This window comes from Tyto alba, unplaced genomic scaffold (genome assembly GCF_018691265.1).
Source record: "Tyto alba isolate M040663 unplaced genomic scaffold, T.alba_DEE_v4.0 Super-Scaffold_44, whole genome shotgun sequence".
NCBI lineage: Eukaryota > Metazoa > Chordata > Aves > Strigiformes > Tytonidae > Tyto > Tyto alba.
In genome coordinates this window covers 13,579,358-13,600,677 of record NW_024881320.1, presented here as the reverse complement: position 1 = coordinate 13,600,677, position 21,320 = coordinate 13,579,358, and the positions used below count along the sequence as shown (strand labels likewise).

General features: G+C 48.0%; 1 protein-coding gene across 1 annotated transcript in view; it reads left to right on the top strand.

Moving 5' to 3' along the window:
* The window catches only part of RBM19 (RNA binding motif protein 19), a 72,058-nt gene that overhangs the window by 7,310 nt on the left and 43,428 nt on the right, over nucleotides 1–21,320 (top strand). Inside the window, exons 10-21 of the mRNA XM_042805459.1 lie at nucleotides 174–374; nucleotides 1,218–1,348; nucleotides 1,721–1,842; nucleotides 2,592–2,688; nucleotides 3,119–3,229; nucleotides 3,730–3,930; nucleotides 4,446–4,560; nucleotides 6,578–6,726; nucleotides 8,029–8,089; nucleotides 9,832–9,911; nucleotides 11,206–11,261; nucleotides 12,722–12,838. Of these exons, the coding sequence (XP_042661393.1) occupies nucleotides 174–374; nucleotides 1,218–1,348; nucleotides 1,721–1,842; nucleotides 2,592–2,688; nucleotides 3,119–3,229; nucleotides 3,730–3,930; nucleotides 4,446–4,560; nucleotides 6,578–6,726; nucleotides 8,029–8,089; nucleotides 9,832–9,911; nucleotides 11,206–11,261; nucleotides 12,722–12,838 (1,441 nt within the window). The remainder of the gene's footprint in view (nucleotides 1–173; nucleotides 375–1,217; nucleotides 1,349–1,720; nucleotides 1,843–2,591; nucleotides 2,689–3,118; nucleotides 3,230–3,729; nucleotides 3,931–4,445; nucleotides 4,561–6,577; nucleotides 6,727–8,028; nucleotides 8,090–9,831; nucleotides 9,912–11,205; nucleotides 11,262–12,721; nucleotides 12,839–21,320) is intronic.

The following is a 21,320-nucleotide window of genomic DNA, read 5'->3' as shown; positions in this document are numbered from 1 at the left end:
ATCTTTCAGCCCCTGTTTTCCCCCACTCCCCCCGTGCCTTTGTTTTTTTATTTTGCTCAAAACCTGTGAAGTTGTAATAGCTTGTCACTGCTGTAAGCACAGGCTCTTTGCACATTGATTGCCCGTGGCCTTGGGAAGCATCTAACATACCTCTGTGTGTGTTTGTGGATTAGGTGGGCGATGCATTGAGGTGTTCAGGTGCACGAATACCCCAAAAAAACCTGTTATGGCAAAACCTGAGAACCAGCCATGGCAAAGACGGAAGAGGGATGATGAGGAAGAAGAGGACCTGTCTGAATCAGGGAGACTCTTTGTCAGGAATCTTCCCTTTACTAGCACTGAGGAGGACTTGGAGAAGATCTTTTCCAAGTACGGTAAGTATTTGCTGTTGGACTGGGACTTGCAAGGCTATGTCTTTCCTTTGTGCACACAGAAGTTTTCTTGCTGGGTGTGGATGGACAAAGCTCTGTGTCCCACACCTCTTGAATTTGGACCAACTCCTATCTTCTTCATTGCCTGGTGTGCTAGCGTGTGGCTGCTTGGCTTTGAAATTGGTGCTGGCTCTGTAGTTCTTTGCTCGAAGCATGTTCTGCTGTGTGCATCTGTCCTCACCCCCCTCATCGCATCTCTGATGCAATGGTAAAAGCTCTCGCCAGTCAGTGTAGGCTCTGAGTGCTCGTGGGATGGGGAGGAGGAGAAGATAACCAAAACCACCTGCTGCATGAAATACTGATCATGTAGGAGATTTCGAGATACTGTAGGTGAATATGAGACATGCCCCAAATTCATGTTCTTATTTGGCATATCAGGCAGAAGCCTGAAGCTTCCCTTTTGCTAGCTCAAAGTTAAGTTTAAGGTTGTCTTGGCATTAGAATGTCTTGGGGGGCAGAGAGGGTTAGGTTGTGGAAATCTTTATTCCTGACTGAACGTAAATGCAGGTGCTCAGGGCTTGCCTGCTTTGCATCGTGTGTCAAAGCCCTGTGAGCTGCCACACAGTGCACAGCCAGACTTGGGGTGCTTTTTCTGGGGCCACCTTGTCAGTCTGCAGCCAGCAGCTCCTCACCCAGGCTGGCACTCGCCGCACACCCTCCACAACATCCAGAGCAGCTCTGCCCTCCCTGGCTCCGCTCCTCCCGGCTTTGGCCAGGAGGTGCCAGTTCAGAGCGTGTGATGGCTGGGTGAGGACATCTGTCACAGTAAAGCCTTGCCCTTTGCAGGACCCCTCTCGGAGATCCATTTCCCTATAGACAGACTGACCAAGAAATCCAAAGGATTTGCTTTCATCACCTATATGATTCCTGAGCATGCGGTGAAGGCCTACGCAGAAATGGATGGGCAAGTGTTCCAGGTACAGTGACTGATGTTTTTTCTGTGCTGTTGGACTGCAGTTGGTGGGAATATTTGTTAGTAACGTGGCCAAGTGTTTGCTTCTGTGATTTGCTCAAAAGGTTGAGTCTCTTCACCCTTGCTGTATGGGAGCACAGTTGCTTTTGGTAAGGTAGCCTGGTTTGAACATCCTTGCAGGTACCAAAATCTGAGCTAGAGGTGGAGAAGGAGATCTGAGTCTGTCTCTCACATTGTGTGTGGCTACATTGACTTGCAGTAATGTCTTCTAGGCTGCTTGGCTAGGAAAGGTGCCAGAAAATTTCTTCCACTGCTTAGTTCATGAACTTCTCTGGGTTATTTCAGAGCTGCTGGACCTCTTCTTCCTTTCTTCTAGGGCAGAATGATGCATCTTTTACCATCCACAATCAAAAAGGAAAAAATTGAAGATGTAGATGCAGAAGAGTCTTCTTCCTACAAAAAGCAGAAAGAGGCCAAGGACAAAGCCAACAGTGCCAGGTACAGAGGTGTCTTGTAGTGGGGCAAGACAATAGAAATTCCCAAATGGCAGGAATGCACGTGGGGTCTTTTCAGGGACTATTTAGATTGCCACAGTCAATAAAGCATATGCTATGCAGCTCCATCTCCTTTATCTCTGACCTACTCGATTCCTCTGTCCAAATACATCTGGTAGTTCGGTGAGCAGTAGAAATTGAGAGAAACAAGGTTTTGAATGGCTTTGTGTACAAGTTTATTTCTCTGGTGTCTAATAAAAGTTGGTCTGATGCTGTAATTCTTTAGGGTAGTGGTTTCAGATCAGTTGGGTCTTCCTCCTTTACTTGACCACATGCATTTCTAAAACTTGTAGGAACCTTACCTTTCTATCTGACAAATTAGTTTGAAAAGAGTGGCTGATACCTTCTAACATGAAGGGAAAGGACTGCAACCTTGTTTGCATGGGCTTTGTGCTTTTAGGAAACCAGTTGAAAAAACATGTGTTCCTCTGAACTTCCAGCTGCAACTGCAGAGCTGTGACCAGTGACCTCTAGGGAAGAAGAGCTAAGCAGCCTGCTTTGCTGTCTTTTTGTTCACTCTCCAGTCATGTTTCATTCATCTTGTCCCTTCTTTAAGGATGATCCACCCTTCTTTAACTCTTCACCCTGGCTGTGCATTCAAAGCTGTTTTTTTTCCAGGACCTTTGAATAGAGAGACACCAGTGGACGAAGGGACTGAGTGCCTCTGAACTTGGCTCTTCTTTCTCTTTCCAGCTCTCACAACTGGAACACATTATTTGTGGGGACAAACGCTGTGGCTGATGCCATTGCTCAGAAGTACAACGCTTCCAAAAGCCAAGTGCTGGATCATGTGAGTTGGGTTATTGATCAGCTGGGATGGGAGATCACTTTCCTATCTGTTGCCTTGTGCCCAGAGCCTTCCTGGTCTTTTTGTGCAGCAAGCACCATGCAAGCTGAGAGATCTGTGGGATCTGAGCCTAACAATCCAGTTGTCATTGGAAGACAAAATGACACTTCCAGCCCGCCCTCCCACTCTGCTTTTCTGTGGCTGCATTTTGCATTTCTACATAACTAGAAGTTGATGGGAATTTACACCCTAAAGCTCAGATCCTTCTTGTAAACTTCATTTTGCTTTGGGAAGCGTTCTGACTCCAACAGCAAAACTCCCAGCAGCTTCAGAGGAGCTGGAGCATTTTATTTTCAAGCTGTCTGTCACATTCCCTTTGTGTCTGCTTCCCAGAGCAGCAGGAACAACAGGTGACTGACATTCTTGCCCGCAGGAGAGTAAAGACAGCGTGGCAGTGAGGGTCGCTCTGGGAGAAACCGAGCTGGTCCAGGAAATTCGCCAGTTCCTCATCGAAAACGGAGTCAGCCTGGATTCCTTCAGTCAGGTGAGATGCCCAGCTGGTGGCAGCAATGTGGACCTTCCTCTTCTATATGGTGGCCTAGCCCTAGTGTCCTCAGATCTCTTTGAAATTAGTAACTGAACCCTTGGTAACTTGCAGGATTGAAATCTTATGTGGGTTAGGAAGTGTTGTGCCCATTTGAAAATGCAGCTGCCCTTGGGATGGTTAAAATACATAGTATGGTGGCTTATAGTATGACAATCAGCTTGGTGTAGGCAGAGGAGGAGTCCTGTGGCCATACCAGTGTGGATCTGGAGCCGAAACCTCCCTGTGTGAGCATTTGTGGAACAGAGAGTTTGTACTGGGGTGTGGATCCTATAAGAAGTATTTCCTAAATGGCTGTTGGCCCCCTTGGATCCTGGAAAGAGGGGTGATGTGGAGTGAGAGAGCATGGCGTGCTGGATCTGAAATCTTCAGTTAGTAAGATAATGGGGTTTGCTTTTGTAAGTCCCATCTCCTCTTTCTTCCCCCTCCGAACGCGGCAGGCTGCTGGTGAGCGGAGTAAAACGGTGATCCTGGTGAAGAACCTCCCGGCCAGCACGAGTGTAGCGGAGCTGGAGGATGTCTTTGGCAAACACGGCAGCCTGGGCCGGGTGCTGCTGCCAGAAGGAGGCATCACGGCCACTGTGGAGTTCCTGGAGCCAACTGAGGCCAAGCAAGCGTTCACCAAGCTGGCCTACTCCAAGGTGAGCATGGTGAGGGGTAGGCAGCTGCCTGGAGGGTGGGGACTTTGGCTAGTTGTGAAGCTGCAGAAAGGAATGCTTGCTACAGATGTGAGAGGCAGAGGACTTTTGAGGGAAGTGAGTTATCCCAGAGCCACTGCTGTTACTCTCTATCCCTTGCATTTAGGGAGAGGCCCAGCGCATCCTTGTGTGGCAGTGGCTGAGGAGGGCTCTTGACCTGCAAAAGGTGGCTGGAGGAGGGGGCTGTAACACACCTAGAAAAGCCTCAGTGGCCTGGAGGGGGTTTCTTTTACTTTTTGCAATACAGGAGCACAGCACATAGTAGGCTGTGGTCCTGTCTAAGGCTGGATACAGACTCTCCTTTGGTGAAAGAGTGTTTAGCTAACTGAAAAAGTTGCTCAGCTTTTCTGATGCTGTTTTCTGTTACAGAGTAAGAGGAAAATAAAGCTGAGAGCAGAGATTTTTTTCTTCAGGTCTTGGCCTCCACTCTTGATTTCTCTCCTGTGTTCTCTTTACAGTTTCATTCTGTGCCGTTATATCTGGAATGGGCTCCAATGGGTGTCTTCTTCAGCCCAGCCCCTCAGAAAAAAAATTACACTCGAGAAAAGGAGGGCAAAACAAGCCTGGTACCTGGTAAGAACTTTGACATTGGGATAGAGGTATCTCTGGTTGTTTCGCCACTCCTTTATGTGTAAAGAATCAATGCTGATATTCCTGACCCTTCGGGCATGGAACCAGCCTCATGAAGTTGTCTACATGGCCCTTAGGGTCACCCTCTCTGCAGTGTTTTAGTTGATCATATCACACAACTGCTGTGCTCGTTCCTACCCTCTTCTCCTCCTGAGTGAGGCGTGGGCAGTGAAGTGCTGCTCTCAACACACAGGTCCAGTTTGAACTGGACTGACACAAGCTTTGGGAAGAGATTTTTTTTTGGTCCACTCTGATCTTGTCAGCAGGCACCAAGAGAGCAGTAGCTGTTCTCTGTGAGCTGGACCTGACCCCCTGAGGGTGCGCGCGGTTGCGCTCTGCGCAAGGACACTGTCCCTGCCTGTGGGCAGCCAGGGAAGCTGCAGCAATGGGAGTACTGGGCAGCAGTGGATCAAGAGGCTGGCTTGCCAGCGACAGGCTGTTGCATCCCTGTACATACTTCTCTGCTCTTGTGTCAAGCCCCAGTGTGTGCTTTGTCTGGGTGATTTCCCACTGCAAGGACATGATCTTCCCTCTCTAAGTATACCATTTTTCTCCCCATCCCAGGGACTACAAGAATAAAATCTTGCCTGTATATATATTTTTTTTTTAAAATAAGAGGAGGCTGGAGGATCATGGCTTTACGTAGGTTTGTTTTGCTAGAAGCTCTTTAAGGATTCTGAGGTTTTGGGAGGGGGAAGAAAAGCTGATGAAAAGTCTCTTCCTGGGCTGCCATTCTGTGCCTGGGCCACAGAGAAAGGCTGGAGCCAGGGGAAGGTGGGGGGGCCATTTTATCTCCCTGTAACCGAGACCCTCACCTGGAGATAAAGGGCTTTAAGTGCGGGAGCTCCTGGAAGGCTGCTTGAGGCTGATAATGTCTTTGCTGCCAGGCTCTGGATCTGGGAGAGGAGATGCGTGGTGAATGCCTCTCTCACAAAAGGGCTCCGGGTGGCAGCGCATGGCTGTGTCGTATTTGTGCCACTCACAGATGGAGGCAGCTCTCCGTCCTGCACCTGTCTCGCTGAATCTCTCTCCTCTTTCCCCAAAAAGCCTCCTTCAAAGGTGGTGGGTTTGGTCTACCTTGTTGGCAAGGTAGCTTTGAGATCTCTTCATCGTGTTAAGTACCGTAGATATTATTAAGCCATTTTAGAAGTTGGGAAGAGAGGGAGCTGGCTGGCTGGATATATGGATGGAGAGAGTCAAAATGCAGTTGCCAAAGCCTCCCTCCTTGGTAAAACCAACTGCAAATACTAGAAGATTTGTCCATTTGTCATCTATACAGTATCCAGGTTTCTGTTAACTGTCCAGCTGTGGGCAGGCGCTCACAGCTCCACCGTGGGGCTTGAGTGCCCCAGAGGAAACTGTTGTGTCAGCTGTTGAATTGCAACTTGATTATTTGGTTTTCTTTTTACCTGTTGTCTATAGAATCCCAAAGCAAGATCTGTACAGAATAGTATGCATTGCTGTTGACCTGAGTGAGGTTTGTGGGTCATGGAGTAGAAACTCTGGAAGTGTTAATGCTACAGTGAAGCCCTTTAAGACCACAGCCTCTGTGTTGGGTGCAGTTCTTCCTTGCTTTTCAGTATTTGTTTGGTCTTAACAGACCATATTCCTTCACATGCTGATGAGGAAGTTCCCATTTCACATCCTCAAGCAAGTTTGGGGCCCCTTGCCTAGCTCAGCAGGTGTCTGGCTATATTTGGTGTGAGGGTGTCTGAGTGCTAAGGAAGCAGGTTTTTGGAGTTTCTACATTCAAAGACTAGGCAATATTTTTGTTTTCATGGGAACACATTCATAGACTGTGTCTTGAGCTTGCTTCAGTCTATGTCTACCCACAGAGATCCAATAGAGAAGTGGCCTGTTTCTGCTGGAGTACTGACTGTTAGCTGGGGTAGTGGGCAAGCTCCCCCCAAATTTGGCTTTATTACATCTTACAAAGTTGGGTTTATTCTTTTTATTTCAGGTGAAGCTATAAAGGGCTCAGAGGAAACAGCAGCACAGGAAGAGGAGGAGGAGGAAGAAGAGGAGGAGGAGGAAGAAGAGAGCATTCCTGGGTGTACCTTGTTCATCAAAAACCTGAACTTTGCCACCACAGAAGACACACTGAAGGAGGTGGGCCATAAGCAAGAGAGGGGCCCAGGTTTTGCTTAGCATGGTCTGCTCAGATGGAGCGGGAGGGGCTTGAGTGTGTGGTTGAGGGCCAGACTGAGATTCCTGATGGAGTAAAGCCCCAACTCCCAGCATGGGCTGGAAGAAAGGGCTCTACTCTCTTGCAGAAGGCAAGGGGCAAGATGTTCTCCACCTGTTGAGCTGAGGATAAAGTGTTTAAAGGAGTTACACTGCAGCCAGTATGACCTAATGGGAGATGAGTGAGCACTGAATTGTACGGGGACTGGGAACCTCTATTTTGGGGTTTCCGGCGTCAACTAAGACAAATGCATCTAAAACTGTTTTGGTAGGGTTTAATTCCGCCTCGGGACAGATGGAGGCAGTAGGAAAACTTTTTAAGACTCCTCATTTCCCATATTTTCTGTAATGCTGCTCCTTGGGAGAAGCACTTTGCAGCTGTGATGCTGCTTTGTCTGTTAATAAATAAATAAGTGTTGTGCACACCAAGATGTGCTTTTCATCTAAGCTTCTACCAAGATTGAGCTGTTCACGCTGCTTTACCTCTGCAAAACACTTGGGAGAGATCACAGCATTTCTAAAGCCATGTGGGATGTTGATAGCAAAATAGGGAAAAGGTACTGGGAGTTCTTGTCTCCCCCAGTTTTTGTAGCCATGTGAAATGCCACATTTCATGGCCCGGAAGTGCTGGCACGGTGTCGGTCCATCCTGGACCCATGCTCCTCTACCTTGGAACTGTGCTACTGTGTAGAGACCCTGCTCCAGTTGGGTCTGGGGACAAATGTAAATGTTCAGAGGGGGGCTGGGACTTGTCCCCTCTTCTTTTTCTGCCTTCTGGCTGCAGTTTTACAAGGGAGTTGAATAGATAGTTTGCAGCCCCTGCTACCCTTCAGCCCCTCCTGCATGTCTTTGGAAAAAGCTGTGTTCTAGGGGCATCACAAGAGTCACTCACCCCTGAGGTCCCTACCAGGCTGAGGGCATCTTGTGATCCATAGTCTTCCTCCAAAGCCATCCTAGATCTCTGCACTGTTTGTGCAGACTGGTAGGAGATTTCTGGGAACGTGTGTACCAATTTCTTTAAAAGTCTGCGTGTGTGTGTGTGTGTTTGTACAAAAATAATTTTGTAAGAAAGACACAGCTGCACTGACTGCTTGCCAGGTGTGCGTTGCAGGGAGGTGGGTCTGTGAGCATGTGCTCCTGGCTCTGGAAGAGGGCCACATTGTCACTCAAGTTGAGTCGCAAGCCTGTGACAAAGGGAACCGAATCACGTGTCTAAATTCCTTGCAGACGTTCTCCAAAGTGGGAGCTGTGAAGAGCTGCACGATATCCAAGAAGAAAGACAAAGCAGGTACTTTAGATGTTGCTGTTCAATTCCCTCCCTCGGCTGGTTGCTGAGGGCTCAGGTGTGGCATTGCTTTAGCATTCATCTGGCTGAGCATTTGTGTTCTCTTTGGCGAAATCCTTAGTATTTCTAGAAGTGTGCCTGTTGAAATGGCTGAAAGCAGCAACCAAAAATACTGTGGGGGTTCAGCCTATAAGGTTAAGCTCAATTGTGGGATTTGTGGAGATGTGGCCTTCTCTTGCGATCTTGAGATAGAGAAGCCAACTCCTTCAGCATCACAGAAGAGAGTGGGATGCAAGTTGAAAGGAACCAGTGCCCCACGATGATTAAACTTGCACATGACATGCTTTATCAGCAGTAACGGTCGGGATCTTCAACGGTGCCTGGCTGAGTACTGTGCTGAGTGGGCTTTGTTTGCCTTCTGCCTGCCAGCTTTGAACCCCGCAGCTTGTGGTGACGAGTGGTTATGCCTGTTGCATTGTCTCCGCGCGCTTTCTGGGCGGTTGGACAGGGAAGAAGAGTTTGCTTAAGGCAAATGCTGGCTAGATGGGCTTCTTTCCAGATTTTAGGCTAGGGAGTTGCACAGCTTTATGGGATTTTGCCTTAACAGGGCTCCTCTTGCATGGGATGCTTGAAAACTTGGATCCACTGAAAGAAAAAGAAATCAAGCGAACTCTTCAGTACTGCTCGCGTGTCTGGCTGTGGGCCTGCTCATGCCCAGGCAGCAACATCTGAGTCGGCTGATGCCATACCACCTACCAAAGCAATCCCCTTCTGTCACAGTGGGGTCATCTCTACAGTCTGATACCACTGAGGGTTTTGAAGTTGGAAACTGGGTGTTATGTTTTCGCTTGTGGATTTTTCCTTTTCTCACCTAGCCTTAACTATGACTCTTGTACTGGTCAGTGTGTTCCTCAGAAGCATGGTGTGACCATGGGTGCCACAAACCTTTGCTCTGTGGGGAGGCAGAACAGACTTCTCCTTTGGTGTGGAAACAGCAGCTGCCTGCCCAGATTTACAGAAGTGCTTGCTCCTTTGTGCCTTGCAGACCTTGAAGGCATTTTGTCTCTTAAATGCAACACAGGGCGTGCAGTTTGTGATGATGGGAAATACAGCACTTGGCAATCCAAACTGAAACCAATCTCAAATGCTCAGCTCCCAGCACTGGTCAGTAACTGACTGCTTGTCAAGTCTTGGCCAAAATAAATTTCTAAAGGGGTTGCAGGTTCAAAGTGTCTCCTCTGAGGACCCAACTGCACATTGCTATCCTGCAACAAGTGTCACACCCATTTCTGAGTAGTTGACGGATTTTCCAAATGAAGGTCTTATTTCAGTCATCAGGAAAAAAAAAAAAACAGTCCTGTGTATAAATGTTTGTGTATCTATAATGGGATCACTTGCTCTGACTGTGACTGACGGTTGTTTTGTAGGACTTAGTGTTTTATTTAAGGAGGTTGCACTGAAATTATGCAAAGCAACAAATCTGCTTTGCGTGCAGCATCGGTTATCTCGTCTTTGACATCGGCACCAAAACAAGCTGTTTTAGGGAAATGTCTTGCTCAGAACAAGTCAGTAAAGGGTGCTCCTGAGGAGCATCAGAGTCAGGACATGGCTTTTTTCCTGAGGTATTAGTTTCTGTCCCCCCAGTTTTGGTAACTGGTGCTTGCTCCTGATTTGTTTTTAAATCCTCTGCTTAATAGCGTCACTGTTTCCTACTAGCTTAATTAGTCCCCTTTCTCTTCTGACAGGCACTTTGCTTTCCATGGGCTTTGGTTTTGTGGAGTACAAGAAGCCAGAGAGCGCCCAGAAAGCCCTGCGCCGGCTCCAGGTAAACTTAAGCATTGTCAGTCTGGATTTCTTTCCAGAGATGGTGGGCAAAGGCTTGGATGAACTGAGAAGTTCAGAATGTAGCTGAGAATATCAGTGCTGTGAGTTACACTGGGCAGAGAGAGAAGCCTCTGAAATGGGCCAGGCTTGTGAGGGAAGAGGCTATCTAATGGGACAAGACCTCATGCAAAAGGGTGTTTCCTAGTGCTGATCCAATATGGAGGTTGCAGAAAATGTGCAATAATTGAAATAAACTCATTAGAGTTTATTCTCCAGGGTGCCCTTTGCAGAAGTGAGAGACCCAGGCCCCCACTCACAATGAGAACAAATATTGCTTAGTATTTAGTGCTGTAGAGTTTGGCTTTACCCTCTGTGAGTCTGCCATTGCTTCAGGGTTTTCAAGCCTCCTGCCTTCTCCATGACACATGCCGCAGGGTGTGGCTGCACTCTGAAGGAATAAATCATTCTCTCTGCTGTTAGAAAAACACCCAGGTGTTTGCTCCACACTACCTGGGTGGTGTGGGCCAGACAGCTGGAGTGATCCCTTTCTGGGCAGATGTAAAGGAATTACTCTGTGTAATCTCTGCATGTTCAGTGACCACAGTCCGTGAGTCCCACCTTCAGCGGGTGGCTGTTTCAGATTTCACAGCCTAGGTAGTCTTGGGGCAGGCGTGTGTTCTCCATCCTTCTGAAAGGCAGAATCACGGGGAAGAGAGAAGGGGGGAAAATGGGTATTTTGTGTAGGGAGTGGGCAGCAGGGCTCCAGGTTCCCAGTGTAGTGCCTTTGCGTGTCGTGTGCCCTGCGAGGGATGACGAGGCGAGAGGCTGCCTGTTTGCAGTGCTGAACTGTAGGAACTTCTTTGAGGCGCAGGAAGCAGGAGACTACAGCAAGAAGCAATTCTTGCTATCTTGGCTACTGATGGCCAATAAGATATCCTTGGCTCATTCCAGAACAAATAAGAAAACAGTCCTTGCCTTGAAGAGTTTGCAGTCTAGAGGTAGAGGGAACCATAGCCCAAAGCAGTGAAGTGACTCGTCTTTGCCAGTTTAGTGGCAGAGCTGAGGTTGATGGACAGCTAGATCAGGGATGTTGGCTGCTGCCTCAGTCAAGCTGTCTCCAACCTCCTATCAGAAGCCTTGCCTCGCACGAGCGGTGTTCAACAGAGAAAAACTTTGGCAGGGAGAAGGGGAGGAGTGTATGGGAAAGAGCAAGATGTGAAATGCTGTGCTTGTATCATGGAAGCTTGGAAGTTGTTGTGACTTTGGTTTTTGTGTTTCTTTGTTTTAACTTCTAGGGCTGCTCTGTAGATGGCCATAAGCTGGAAGTGAAAATCTCAGAGAGAGCTGTCAGGTAAAGCTCATGTCTCACCTCTGTAACATGGTTCCGTTTAAGCTGCAGGAATGCTTAACGGGCTCTTCACTTCTGACCTAGCACCTCCGCATCATGCGGGATGGGATCAGCAGTGCTCTGACTGTTGGACATGCCAGACTTTGTTGTGCTTTACTCAGAATCTTACTTAGAAAGAAAAAAAGAAATGAATAGTTGATGCAAAGATGTTCGCTCACTAAATGACCTATTTCCAGTTAAAATCCCTAAGCAGCATGCAGTCGTGGGACCCCAAAAATCAGCCCAAAGTGAGAACCAGGCACTTTTCTTCCACACTCAAGGCGAAGGCTCCTCTAAAACCCCTGCTTCAGTGACAGTTTGGTCAGCACTGCAAAATCAACGGATAGCCCACGTTTCAGAGGGTTTAAAGAGTTCTTGAAGAGAAATATTTGCTGGGTAATGAAATCTTTTACACGAATTCATCAGGGAGAACAGGAGTTTAACAATAATTTTCTGCTGCCAATTCTGATCAAATCAATACAACTACAGGTTTCTTTCTTGCTTGGAAAAAAAAAATTGGGTTTGACTTCTTTTGGGCAGTCAGGTGCAGAGGAGATGGTTACTTGTGGATGAATTTAACTTGGAGTCTGAGTCCTGCTTGTTAGTATTTCTTTCCTAGTTTTTATACAGTACAGAATCTTCTAAGTGCAAAGTTGAAAATTAATACAGATGTTTGAAGGTGAATGTTGGCACCTAAAAACTGTCCTTTAGACACTTTGAAACCTTACTGGAGGAGTTATCTCTTAAATGTCAAAATTTGTTTGAAAATCTGGTCCCTTGGGACCAGAAGCAATCTGACACTCCCCGTCTGCACTTTGTATTTCAATTCTTTAATAAACCACTTTCATCCATTTTGAATCTTAAAATCCCTTCCGTAGGTATCCAGCCTACAGTGTGGAATGCTTTGCTTTATGAAAGAAACTGCTGGGTTTTGTATTAGGTAAATTCTTATCTTGCCCAAATGCAATTCAATTCTGAAACTTAAAAAAAAAAAAAAAATCTGTTAAAAAATTTAATTTGCTGTTTTCTAAGCCAGTAAGAAAAGGAATCAAAATTCACTTACATTGAGCTATTTTTTTAATATATCAAATAGTATGTTCTCCTGACGATTGAACAGACAAGATTTGATGTCAAAACAAAAGTTAGTGGCGAATGTGGGTCCAGGTCTGCTGCCTAACCTCAGCTGAGCTTGCAATCAGTAAGCTGGAAACCGTGAATTTCAGATGTGGGATTTAAATCACTTAAATTAGTTCCTTCTTGGTGTACTGTCTGACATTTCCAGTGTGGCCAGTAAGATGCCAGCGAGGATGTCGATGTGCTCTAGCTGGCTCAGTCTTCTGCTTTCCTGATTTTGAAGGAGCTGGAGTGCAACGGGTGTTTGGCCACACAGTGGTCCTTACCTGCCCTTTCTGTTGACTCCATAGGCCTGCTGTGAAATCATCCCGAAAGAAGCAAACTGTCAAGAAGCAGAAGACTTCCAAGATCTTGGTCCGAAACATCCCGTTCCAGGCCACTGTCAGAGAAATCAGGGAACTCTTCAGGTAGGAAACCGCTTTCTGTCAGGTCTGCGGAGTGCTCTGGGCTGGAGCGGGTATGATTTTCATACAGGATCTTGCATTCAGATTATACATAGGACGATTTTTGTTTTCTTGGTGGAAGTAAGCAAGCATTTTACTGACTGTAAATGCAAATGGCTTGGCAGGTTACACCCGTATAGAAATTCTGCCGGTGAGACAGAGATCCCATAAGCCAGCGTTTTGGCTGGAGCCACTGTGAGCTGTCAGACCCGGTGGCCCGTCACCGTGCAGCAGACATCCGTGGAGCTTGGAGATGTCCCCGCCTGTTGAGTAAATGACATAGCATTGGATTTATTTTTTTTTTTTTTCTTTCTCCCTCTTGCCTGAAAGGCGTGCAGCAGCTTTCCTGCCGCTCGCTCGGCACACCTGGCTGGGGAGGAGCACCGCGAGCCGCTGCAGACAGCTGGTGTGAAGGGTTTTAGCTGGGGCTGGCTCCCTCCTCCATCTGTCTCGCCCACGTGATGGTGCAGCTCCATCCCGCCGGGGAGGGAGTGCTTACATCTTGCTTTCCCTGCCACGAGTGTTTTGCTGCGTGTGCCTCGCAGTCGGTGGGGTGTTGCCCTGCGGTGTCTGTAAGGATGTGGGACTGTGCTGCCTGCAATACCCTCTCTGGCAAGAAATACCTTGTCAGCCGTGAGACCTGCCTGGGATAGTGCTGAGTGTTGAACAGGGATTTTGGGATGCCAGCCTGCATTGTTCTGTGTGCTGGCTGATCGCTGTTTTCTTTGTATCCTCTGCCTTTTGTGCAGTGACTTGTTAAGCCTTGTAATGCATCCCAGAAAAGAGGTGAAACTTTGTAAAACACAGCGTCTTTCTTGCTCCCAGGATGAGAATCTTTTGCTGATTGAGCCAGGCCGTGGTCGCTGCTGGTTGGCAGAAGGTGTCTGGGGGAATAAGTGTCCAGCTCTGCCCGTCGGTTTCTTCCATCTGCAAAATAAGGGTGGTAGCTCACATCTGCAGGGCATGGTGAAGTACTGTGTTGGGAAGTGGCTTTTCTGTGTGCTGCTGCCTAAGCAGAAGGCAGGTGCTTTTGTCTGGTCAGGGCTGTGGCATTTCTTTCCAAAGGGACCGAGTTGAGGAATCGCTTAACCCTTTGAGACCTCCCCAGACAGTGCAGTGCAAACTGCCTTGTGAGGAGCTGCGGGGCAGTGGTTGGTTTGTTGCGGGGGAAACTACACAATTCCCTCTGTACAGTGAATTCTACCTGCTTTGTTAGCGTGGGATGTTCTCCTGGTCTGACCACAGGTAAGGACAGTGGTTCCCACGTGGCTCGCAGGCTGTTTCCTTGTAAGCTGTAAGGTGGTGAAGAAAGCTGAATGTTGCAACACTGTTTTGGGGTGGGCTGTGGGGATTTAACTGAAGGTAGACTGTGGCTTGGCCCTTGGACATGTTGCTGGAAGGGTGAGGGTAAGCACAATGTAAAGATCCCTCTAGAAAAGCAAAAGTTTTTTTTCTTGCACGTGCTGTGCAGCTTGGATGCTTTTGCTTCAGTGCTGCCCTGAGAGGCCCTGCTGAAGCAGGGCAAAAAAACCTGGACTTCCAAGTCACTGTGCTGAGTTTTCTTAGCATGTGGGGCACTGCTACTTTAAAACCCAACATTGTGGCTACAGACATGACCTTCATAAAGCTGGAGCAAACAAAACCAGAGGGATCTATTTGTCTTCTAGGGCGCCTTGGGTTAAGTTCAAGGAGCTGGGAGGCTTATGCATATCACAAGTATAGACAAGCCCAGCAGAGACTGTGGAGGTTTTTTTGGTGTGTTGTTTTTTTTTTTTTTTATCCTCCTGTCTTGTCTAGCACCTTAGTTCTGCGGAGAGGAGGGGTAAAGGAGCAGTCTGATTAATATTGCAAGGAACACGCAGCTTCTAGCCGCGTGCGCTGTTGACAGTGCTCTTGGAGCGATGCGTGAACATCCGTTTCATTTACCTAGGATATTCACAGATGTGGGGTTTTTTTATCCTCAGAACAAAAGCCAATGGCTTGTGGGGGACACACAATCCTCCCTCCACCCCCACCATCCCTCCTTCCCTTCAGAATGGCTAAAATCAGACATGACGGGGCGCTACTAAACACTTCATCCTCCTAGATTGCTTTTTTTTTTTTGTGTGTGTGTGTGTGGTTTTAAATCAGATGCCTTTGCTCTGGGAGTTTTTAGCTCTTCCTGCATTTAGGAACCTGTCTTATTTGTATTTCGTTATTTATTTATTTGAAATTGCGAGCAACCGCTTGGCAGCGGAGGCGGCACGGGCGGCAGGGCTGCAGGGGGCACTCTTAGCCTGCCCAGGAAAGGCGCGCGGGGGACCGCCGGGCACTGCCACGCAGGGCAGCAGCCCCGGGCCCACGCGGGTGGGAGGCTTTGCAGGGCGAGCATCTCCTCTATTGTTTCACATGCTCCAAAGCCACTTTCCAGCCCTGCAGCTTATGTTGTCTCCCAATCTGCTTTCTACTGTGCTTTTTTTTTTTCTTCTCAATTGCCTGGGCAGGAGAAAAATTAATAAATATACATACACGCATTATACATCTATATTAGTGTGTGTATATATTACCCCAGACAAATACATATATTATCCAAATATATATATTACTCCAAACAAATATTTCCATGCTTTGAGCTTTGTCAAGGAGCTGTGTCTTCCTTTTTAAATGGACCCGCAGTAGGTGTTAATGACACTGGAACAGCAAAACGAGGTTTGAACAGCGAATTTTGAAAGCTGTAGTACCTGTGCTGCTCGGCACTGGCAGTTCAGGAAATCCTGCCCTGGTTGTCTTCACGCTTTTTAACTATCATTCTGTACGGATCCATCGCTTAAATGCTTAGACTCGCCCTGCACCATCATTCATGTTCTTCCAGCAGCCGAAGACGGACCTTGCCTGTGCCCTCCCTCCCCAGCCCCCCCCAGCGATCCTGCAATCCCCGGGGAAAGGCTCTGCCCTGTCCCCTGGGCTGGAAGGGGCTGGGGACCCGCGCGCTTCCCACCGCCTGGCCGCACGGGTCCTCGCTTCAGGAGCACCAGCAGGTTGGGGAGCCACGTTCCCCGGCGGTTTCTTCCTGCCCGGGCCCAGCAGCGAGGCGGGTCCCTGGGAGGAGGGAGGCCGGGCAGTCCCTTAGGAAAGGTCTGTGAGGGCGTGTAAAATTCAAATGGATTTTTTTTTTTTTTTTTTCCCCGAGCTCATAGATTGCAGGAGATTCAAAGCAAATGTGTTTCTTTTGGGCTGGGGGACACTGAGTTCTAATTCTTGGGCAGGAGAAAGGTGGTGCTTAATTTTCTCTGTACAGGAGTCATGAACACTGGTTAACAGCTGAAGTCCTCCACTTGCAAAATAAATGTTTTGTTGCAGGGCTCCCTGAGCCTTAGGTACTGCCCACCTTCCACACCAGGCCTGATGGCTTTGCTGGGGTGCTGCACTGGTTCAGAGCATGTCCTGCTGTCTTCTGCTGGAGGTGCTGGCCTCTCTCACATTGTCAAGGGATTTTTTTTTTTTTTTTGAGACCCAATAGGTGTTATTTTCTTCAGAGGCAGAAATGCTTTTCAATTATAGGGGCTGCTTTTGGGCTAGGTGTGAAGATTTAGCTTTTGTGGGTGTGTTTTCCGCCCCCTCCCCTCCCCATTTTTGTTCTTTATTAGATTCTACTCTTATCTTTACTACCTGGAAAAATAACAAAAGACAAATGGTCCTCAGTTCTTTCCAGAGAGTCATAGTTAGGGGGAGGAGAGACGAAGGAATTGATATCCCATGAAGGCTGCTAATTTTTGCTACCAAATTGGGGGGCTTTTATGGCAAGACTTTTTTTCAAAAGGAACTCTAGATGTGGCAAGCTGAATTGGAGATCCGTGAAAGGCCACATTTTCACAGATTGGAGCTCTGGCAATTTCTGAAAATTATGCTCCTTTAAAATCTATCACATTAGATCCATGCAGCCTTCATTGGAAGTTCCAATTAAGTATTTGTTTCATAGCATCCTCTTCCATCTTCCTTCCCCCTATCTGCGCCAACTTTAATGAATATTAAAAATAAGGCTGTTTTGCAATTGGCTTTTAATGTTTAAGGAGGTGTTTTATTTTCCCAAAGGGGGAACGATTAGAAAAAGATTTCTTAAAAAATTTCTACCCAATCAAATGCAACCTGAGGGCTAGATACTGTTGAGAGCCTGCCTACAGTTTGACATAACTGATGCTTGTACCACCAAAGGATGCAGTTATTAAAGTCACATCTCAAGTAGCGTGTTTTGGGGCTGGCATTGTTGCCTCTTTGCTTTGCAAAATATATCTGAGAACTTATCTTGAGCCTGTATCTATGAATTCTCCTAAAATTGCAATGACGGTCACTCCCAGCCCTCCCCCAGCAATTAGTTGTGGTAGACACTAACCCTCAAAATTCAGAATAAGATCAGGTGCCAGTGCTGTGAGCGTGGAAGGTGTTTTGTTGTCTGGCCATCCCTTCCCTTTCACCTGTTGGAACTGCAGTCAAACACACGGCGTAGAGCTGCTAAATCACAAAATTATTATCAGTTGAGAGACCAGGCTTTAGTTCGACTAAAGAGGCGGCTAGCAGAAAAAGCAGTTGAAAGGTATGGCAGAGCACGGAACAGGTTATCGGGTGCTTTTATCTCCATATTCTGACTTTCCTATAAAGAAAGTAATGCTGCTGCTTGGGAAGACCTTTGGGGTTGGGCGTTTCTTTTAATTTTAACTCCTTTGCTGACTATTTTCTCTGTCTTGACAAAGACGTGGCATTTATTGCATCTGGCAAAACAAGTGCCTGGGCCTGATTAGGAGAAAGCAGATATATTCCCTCTGATAGAGGGTAAAAGTGAAGACAGCCAGCGGGACAAGACTTTGGAGTCATGTCTCTTCTAGAGAAAGAAAAATCTCTGAAGAAAGATACGGTGGATAAACTGGCAGAGATATTTTTTTTTAAAGGCAGTCTTTATGAAGTTAATTTTATAAGATGATGCCTTTCACTTCTTCTGACCTATTATAATAAAGTGTAGTTACCAGAATGGGCTTTTCATTTCCCATTATAAAGGACATGGTGGTATAATGAATCCGTCTGCCAGACATGCTTGCTGTTCACACCTTTCTCCCGGTAATGGAGTCTACATGACTGAAGACAATTTCTCCTTCCTGGAGTAACATTGCCCTGTTGAAGCCATGGAAATCTTTGCTACTGAAAGGCAGAGGAGGAAAAAAAATTAGTCCCTTCGTAAACATGTGAGTTTGTTAGGCAAGTGCTGGGTAATATTAATTAGAATATTCAGTGCAAACAGCCCTAGCATGCACAGGGCTGCAAGCGCTGCGTGCTGAACAGCCTAATGTTAGATTACTCTCCATGCGATGCTTTTGCTTTTAAAACCCTAGATGTTGTGCTAGAAATGTTTCAAAACCCATAGCTGCTTCCTCTCCGTCACTTAAAATTTTTTGCTCTGTACTGTCCCCGGGCAGTTAGATGGCCCGTGGAAGTGGGGGGAGCTGCAGAAGTCACGGTGAGCACCTCCTCGTGCTGTAAGGGTCTGCTGGGGGGAGGGCAGGAGCTGCACAGCTGCAGCCGGGCGAGATGATGCTGGTGGGTGGGGTGTTGGGGAGAAGCCCCAGGAGCTGCTGAGCCCGGGCTAGAAGTCTGGTCTGGAGACACTGGGATGGGCTCAGTGATTTCCCCCCAGTCTGCCCGTTCCTTCTGCCATCCTACCACATCAGCAGATCTGTCCTAGTCAGATGTCTCCTCCAGGCTGAATCGCTTGCTCAGCTCCTCGCTGGGAGTGATGTCCCCCAGGGTGTCCTGCACCCGCCTGTGCAAAGCCAAGGTGCAGATCTTTCTCCACTGTTCAACAGCTGGAAACTCCCCCCAGCACCCTGCAGAGGCTAGGTAAGGGCATGTGCATTGCAAAGACGACTGTGATTCACAGGACTGTAAAACTTTCTATTTATTATGCTCTTAGCCCTTTACAACCAAAACAAAATTAGACTGACACAGATAAAATATTGAGAATATTATTTGAGGGGCAGAGGAAGACAGGACAGGCTTGCTAGATGCACAGGCATTGGGCATGCTGGGCTGTCATAGCGGTGGAAGGATGTGGAGCAGGTCAACCCTTCCTCGGGGTACAAACCGCTGCTGGGTTCATGGCCTGTTCACGTGGGTTATATCCATGAACAGATTAAGCTGCATTTTTGAGTCATTTTATCATGACAGTCCAACTGTCAGTCTGCAACTAGATCCAGTCTGGAGGACTCGGAGAAGAGAGTAACTGTTCAGGTGGTGAGCAAAGCCCACCAGCTAAATGTCTCTTGTCCTGACTGTGTGTAGTTACTGGTTTAAAGCTAATGGTTTCAGCTCCCTTATCAGTGAATACAGAGATGTTCCTCGGAGCGGCGTATCGCCCCTTCTCCCCAGGAGGCTGCTTCTGCTGAGAGAAGAGCCTCTTGGTCTTCCACAGTCTGGTGTCTGTGGCCCAGCAAACTCCCCTGTTGCTCAGTATGGAGTCAGATGAACAGAATCCTGTACTGGAGCAATCTGCAGAGGAGAGGAGAAAGGCTGGTCCAGTCTGGATACCTTGCTCAATTCTTTGCTTGTGTTACTCAGGCTGATACTGATCACTCACTTAACGACCTTTGTGGATTGGGGCTTAGGTGCTTCACAGAACACACACAACTCCCGAGAAGGACAGGTAGGATAAGTGTATTAAAACAAGTGCTCAGGTGCTTTGGTAGCAGGGCTATGCCAGAAGGTATTTGTGCAGAACTGAGCTGCCAGCTCCTCTGCAATACTCACACCCTTGCTCATCCCAGGGTACTGTGCTTGCAAGCCTGTGTCTGAAGAGATACCCAAAAACGGGTCTTACACAAGCAGAAAAATCCCAGGGAAGCAGCTAGCACTGGTGGGCACTCTGCACCCAGCTGTCAGGTTGGTGTTGGATCCCAGCTTTCTGTCTTGCCCTGTGAATTGGGATGTTGGTGCCAGCACGTGGAAGGATCGTGGAATGTGTATCTTGCTCCTCATGCCTTCAGGTGGAAACCTGTTGAAAACAGTTAGGAGCAAGAACTGGAACGTGTCTCACTGCGCATTTGAGCACTGGCAGCAGTAATGATGCCTCTGAGTTTGATTTGGTGTTGAGTGGGATTGCTGTATCGTCTTCTCCAGGAAACAAAGGGGTGGTTTAAAGAAGTGACCCGTCTTTCTTTGAGATCTCCAAAGCCACCCTCAGGCTCCAGCTCCAGGCCATTGAGTGCTCTGAGGTTACAGGCACTCAGTGGTGTGGTGGTTTGTATCCGAGCACGTGTGTAGGTGCCTATATGTGCTCTGGTGTCTTCAGCGTGCGGTGGATTCCCATGCCAGCAGTGCTTTTGCCCTGTTTCGCTCTATCCCTAGGGATAATAATGTCTGGTTCCCATTTTAAAGGTGTCTTCCCAAAACCATGGTGCAAGCTCATGGTGCAAACCCATGCACGGAGCACTGCAGGCATTGGAAGAAGCATCGGGGAGCAGGTTCAAGGCCACGTCCTCAGGAGATGTAAATGCAAGCGGCTTCCAGTGATGCCAGCAGATGATGTCGCGCTTTGCGTTAATGCTGGATTTCAGCTTTCTAATTAGAATGCGAGGTCTGTGCGTGGGGCTGCTGAGCGTCTGAGGAGGAGCGTGTCTGGCATGGGGGGCTGCAGGATGCTGCTCTGGATTGAAGCTGGTGCAGCTCTGCCCCTCTCACCCGCCTGTCTGCCCATGTAATTTGAAGGCGCTTGCAAAAAAATGCATCTTTTGGATGCGTTTCCTTTGACATGGTTAGGAAGCTGCTTGGCCGATTGCTTCCTCCCTCCTGGCTGAGGAGCTCTGGATTTTAGGGTTTTTTTTGCAAGGGGAGGATGGAGTTTCTTTACCGTTACATTTTCCCCTGCCCCTCCAGTGTCCCTGGCAGTGTCTTTTCCCTGCAGCCTTCCAGCAGACTCAGGGCTGGTGTTTGCAACAGGTCCTGGCTGCGGTGCTGTTGTGTTGGGCTGCCCCTGTGATCCCACCGCATAACCCGGCTCTCCTCCCACCCCACTTCCCCCTTTGCCGGGGGCTGTTGGAAGATTTAAGTCTTGCCCCTTAGGTTGGACCCCCAGACCCACCCCATGCCATCCGCTCTTCCCACGCCTTTGGGTTGTGTGTGACTTTGTTCTCCTGCTCAGCCTACCCCGGGTGCATCCTTACAGCCTGGCTTAGCGCAGGGGATTTGCTAATCCTTGTGTGCTCCCGAGTCCAAACCGCAGGTTCCCAGGAGCCGGGCACGGGGAGGTGCAGGGTGCAAGTGCTTTTCTGGGCAGCAGCTTACAGGTTTGTGCAGCAGCCTCATAGGCTGAGATCTCTGGTTCAGAACACAGGAATCTGCTGGGCTGGTTTATTTCTCTTACTATCGCAAAAAACGTAAGTTAAACTTTTTTTTTGGTCCTCCTTCAAACCTTTTCCTTATGTGC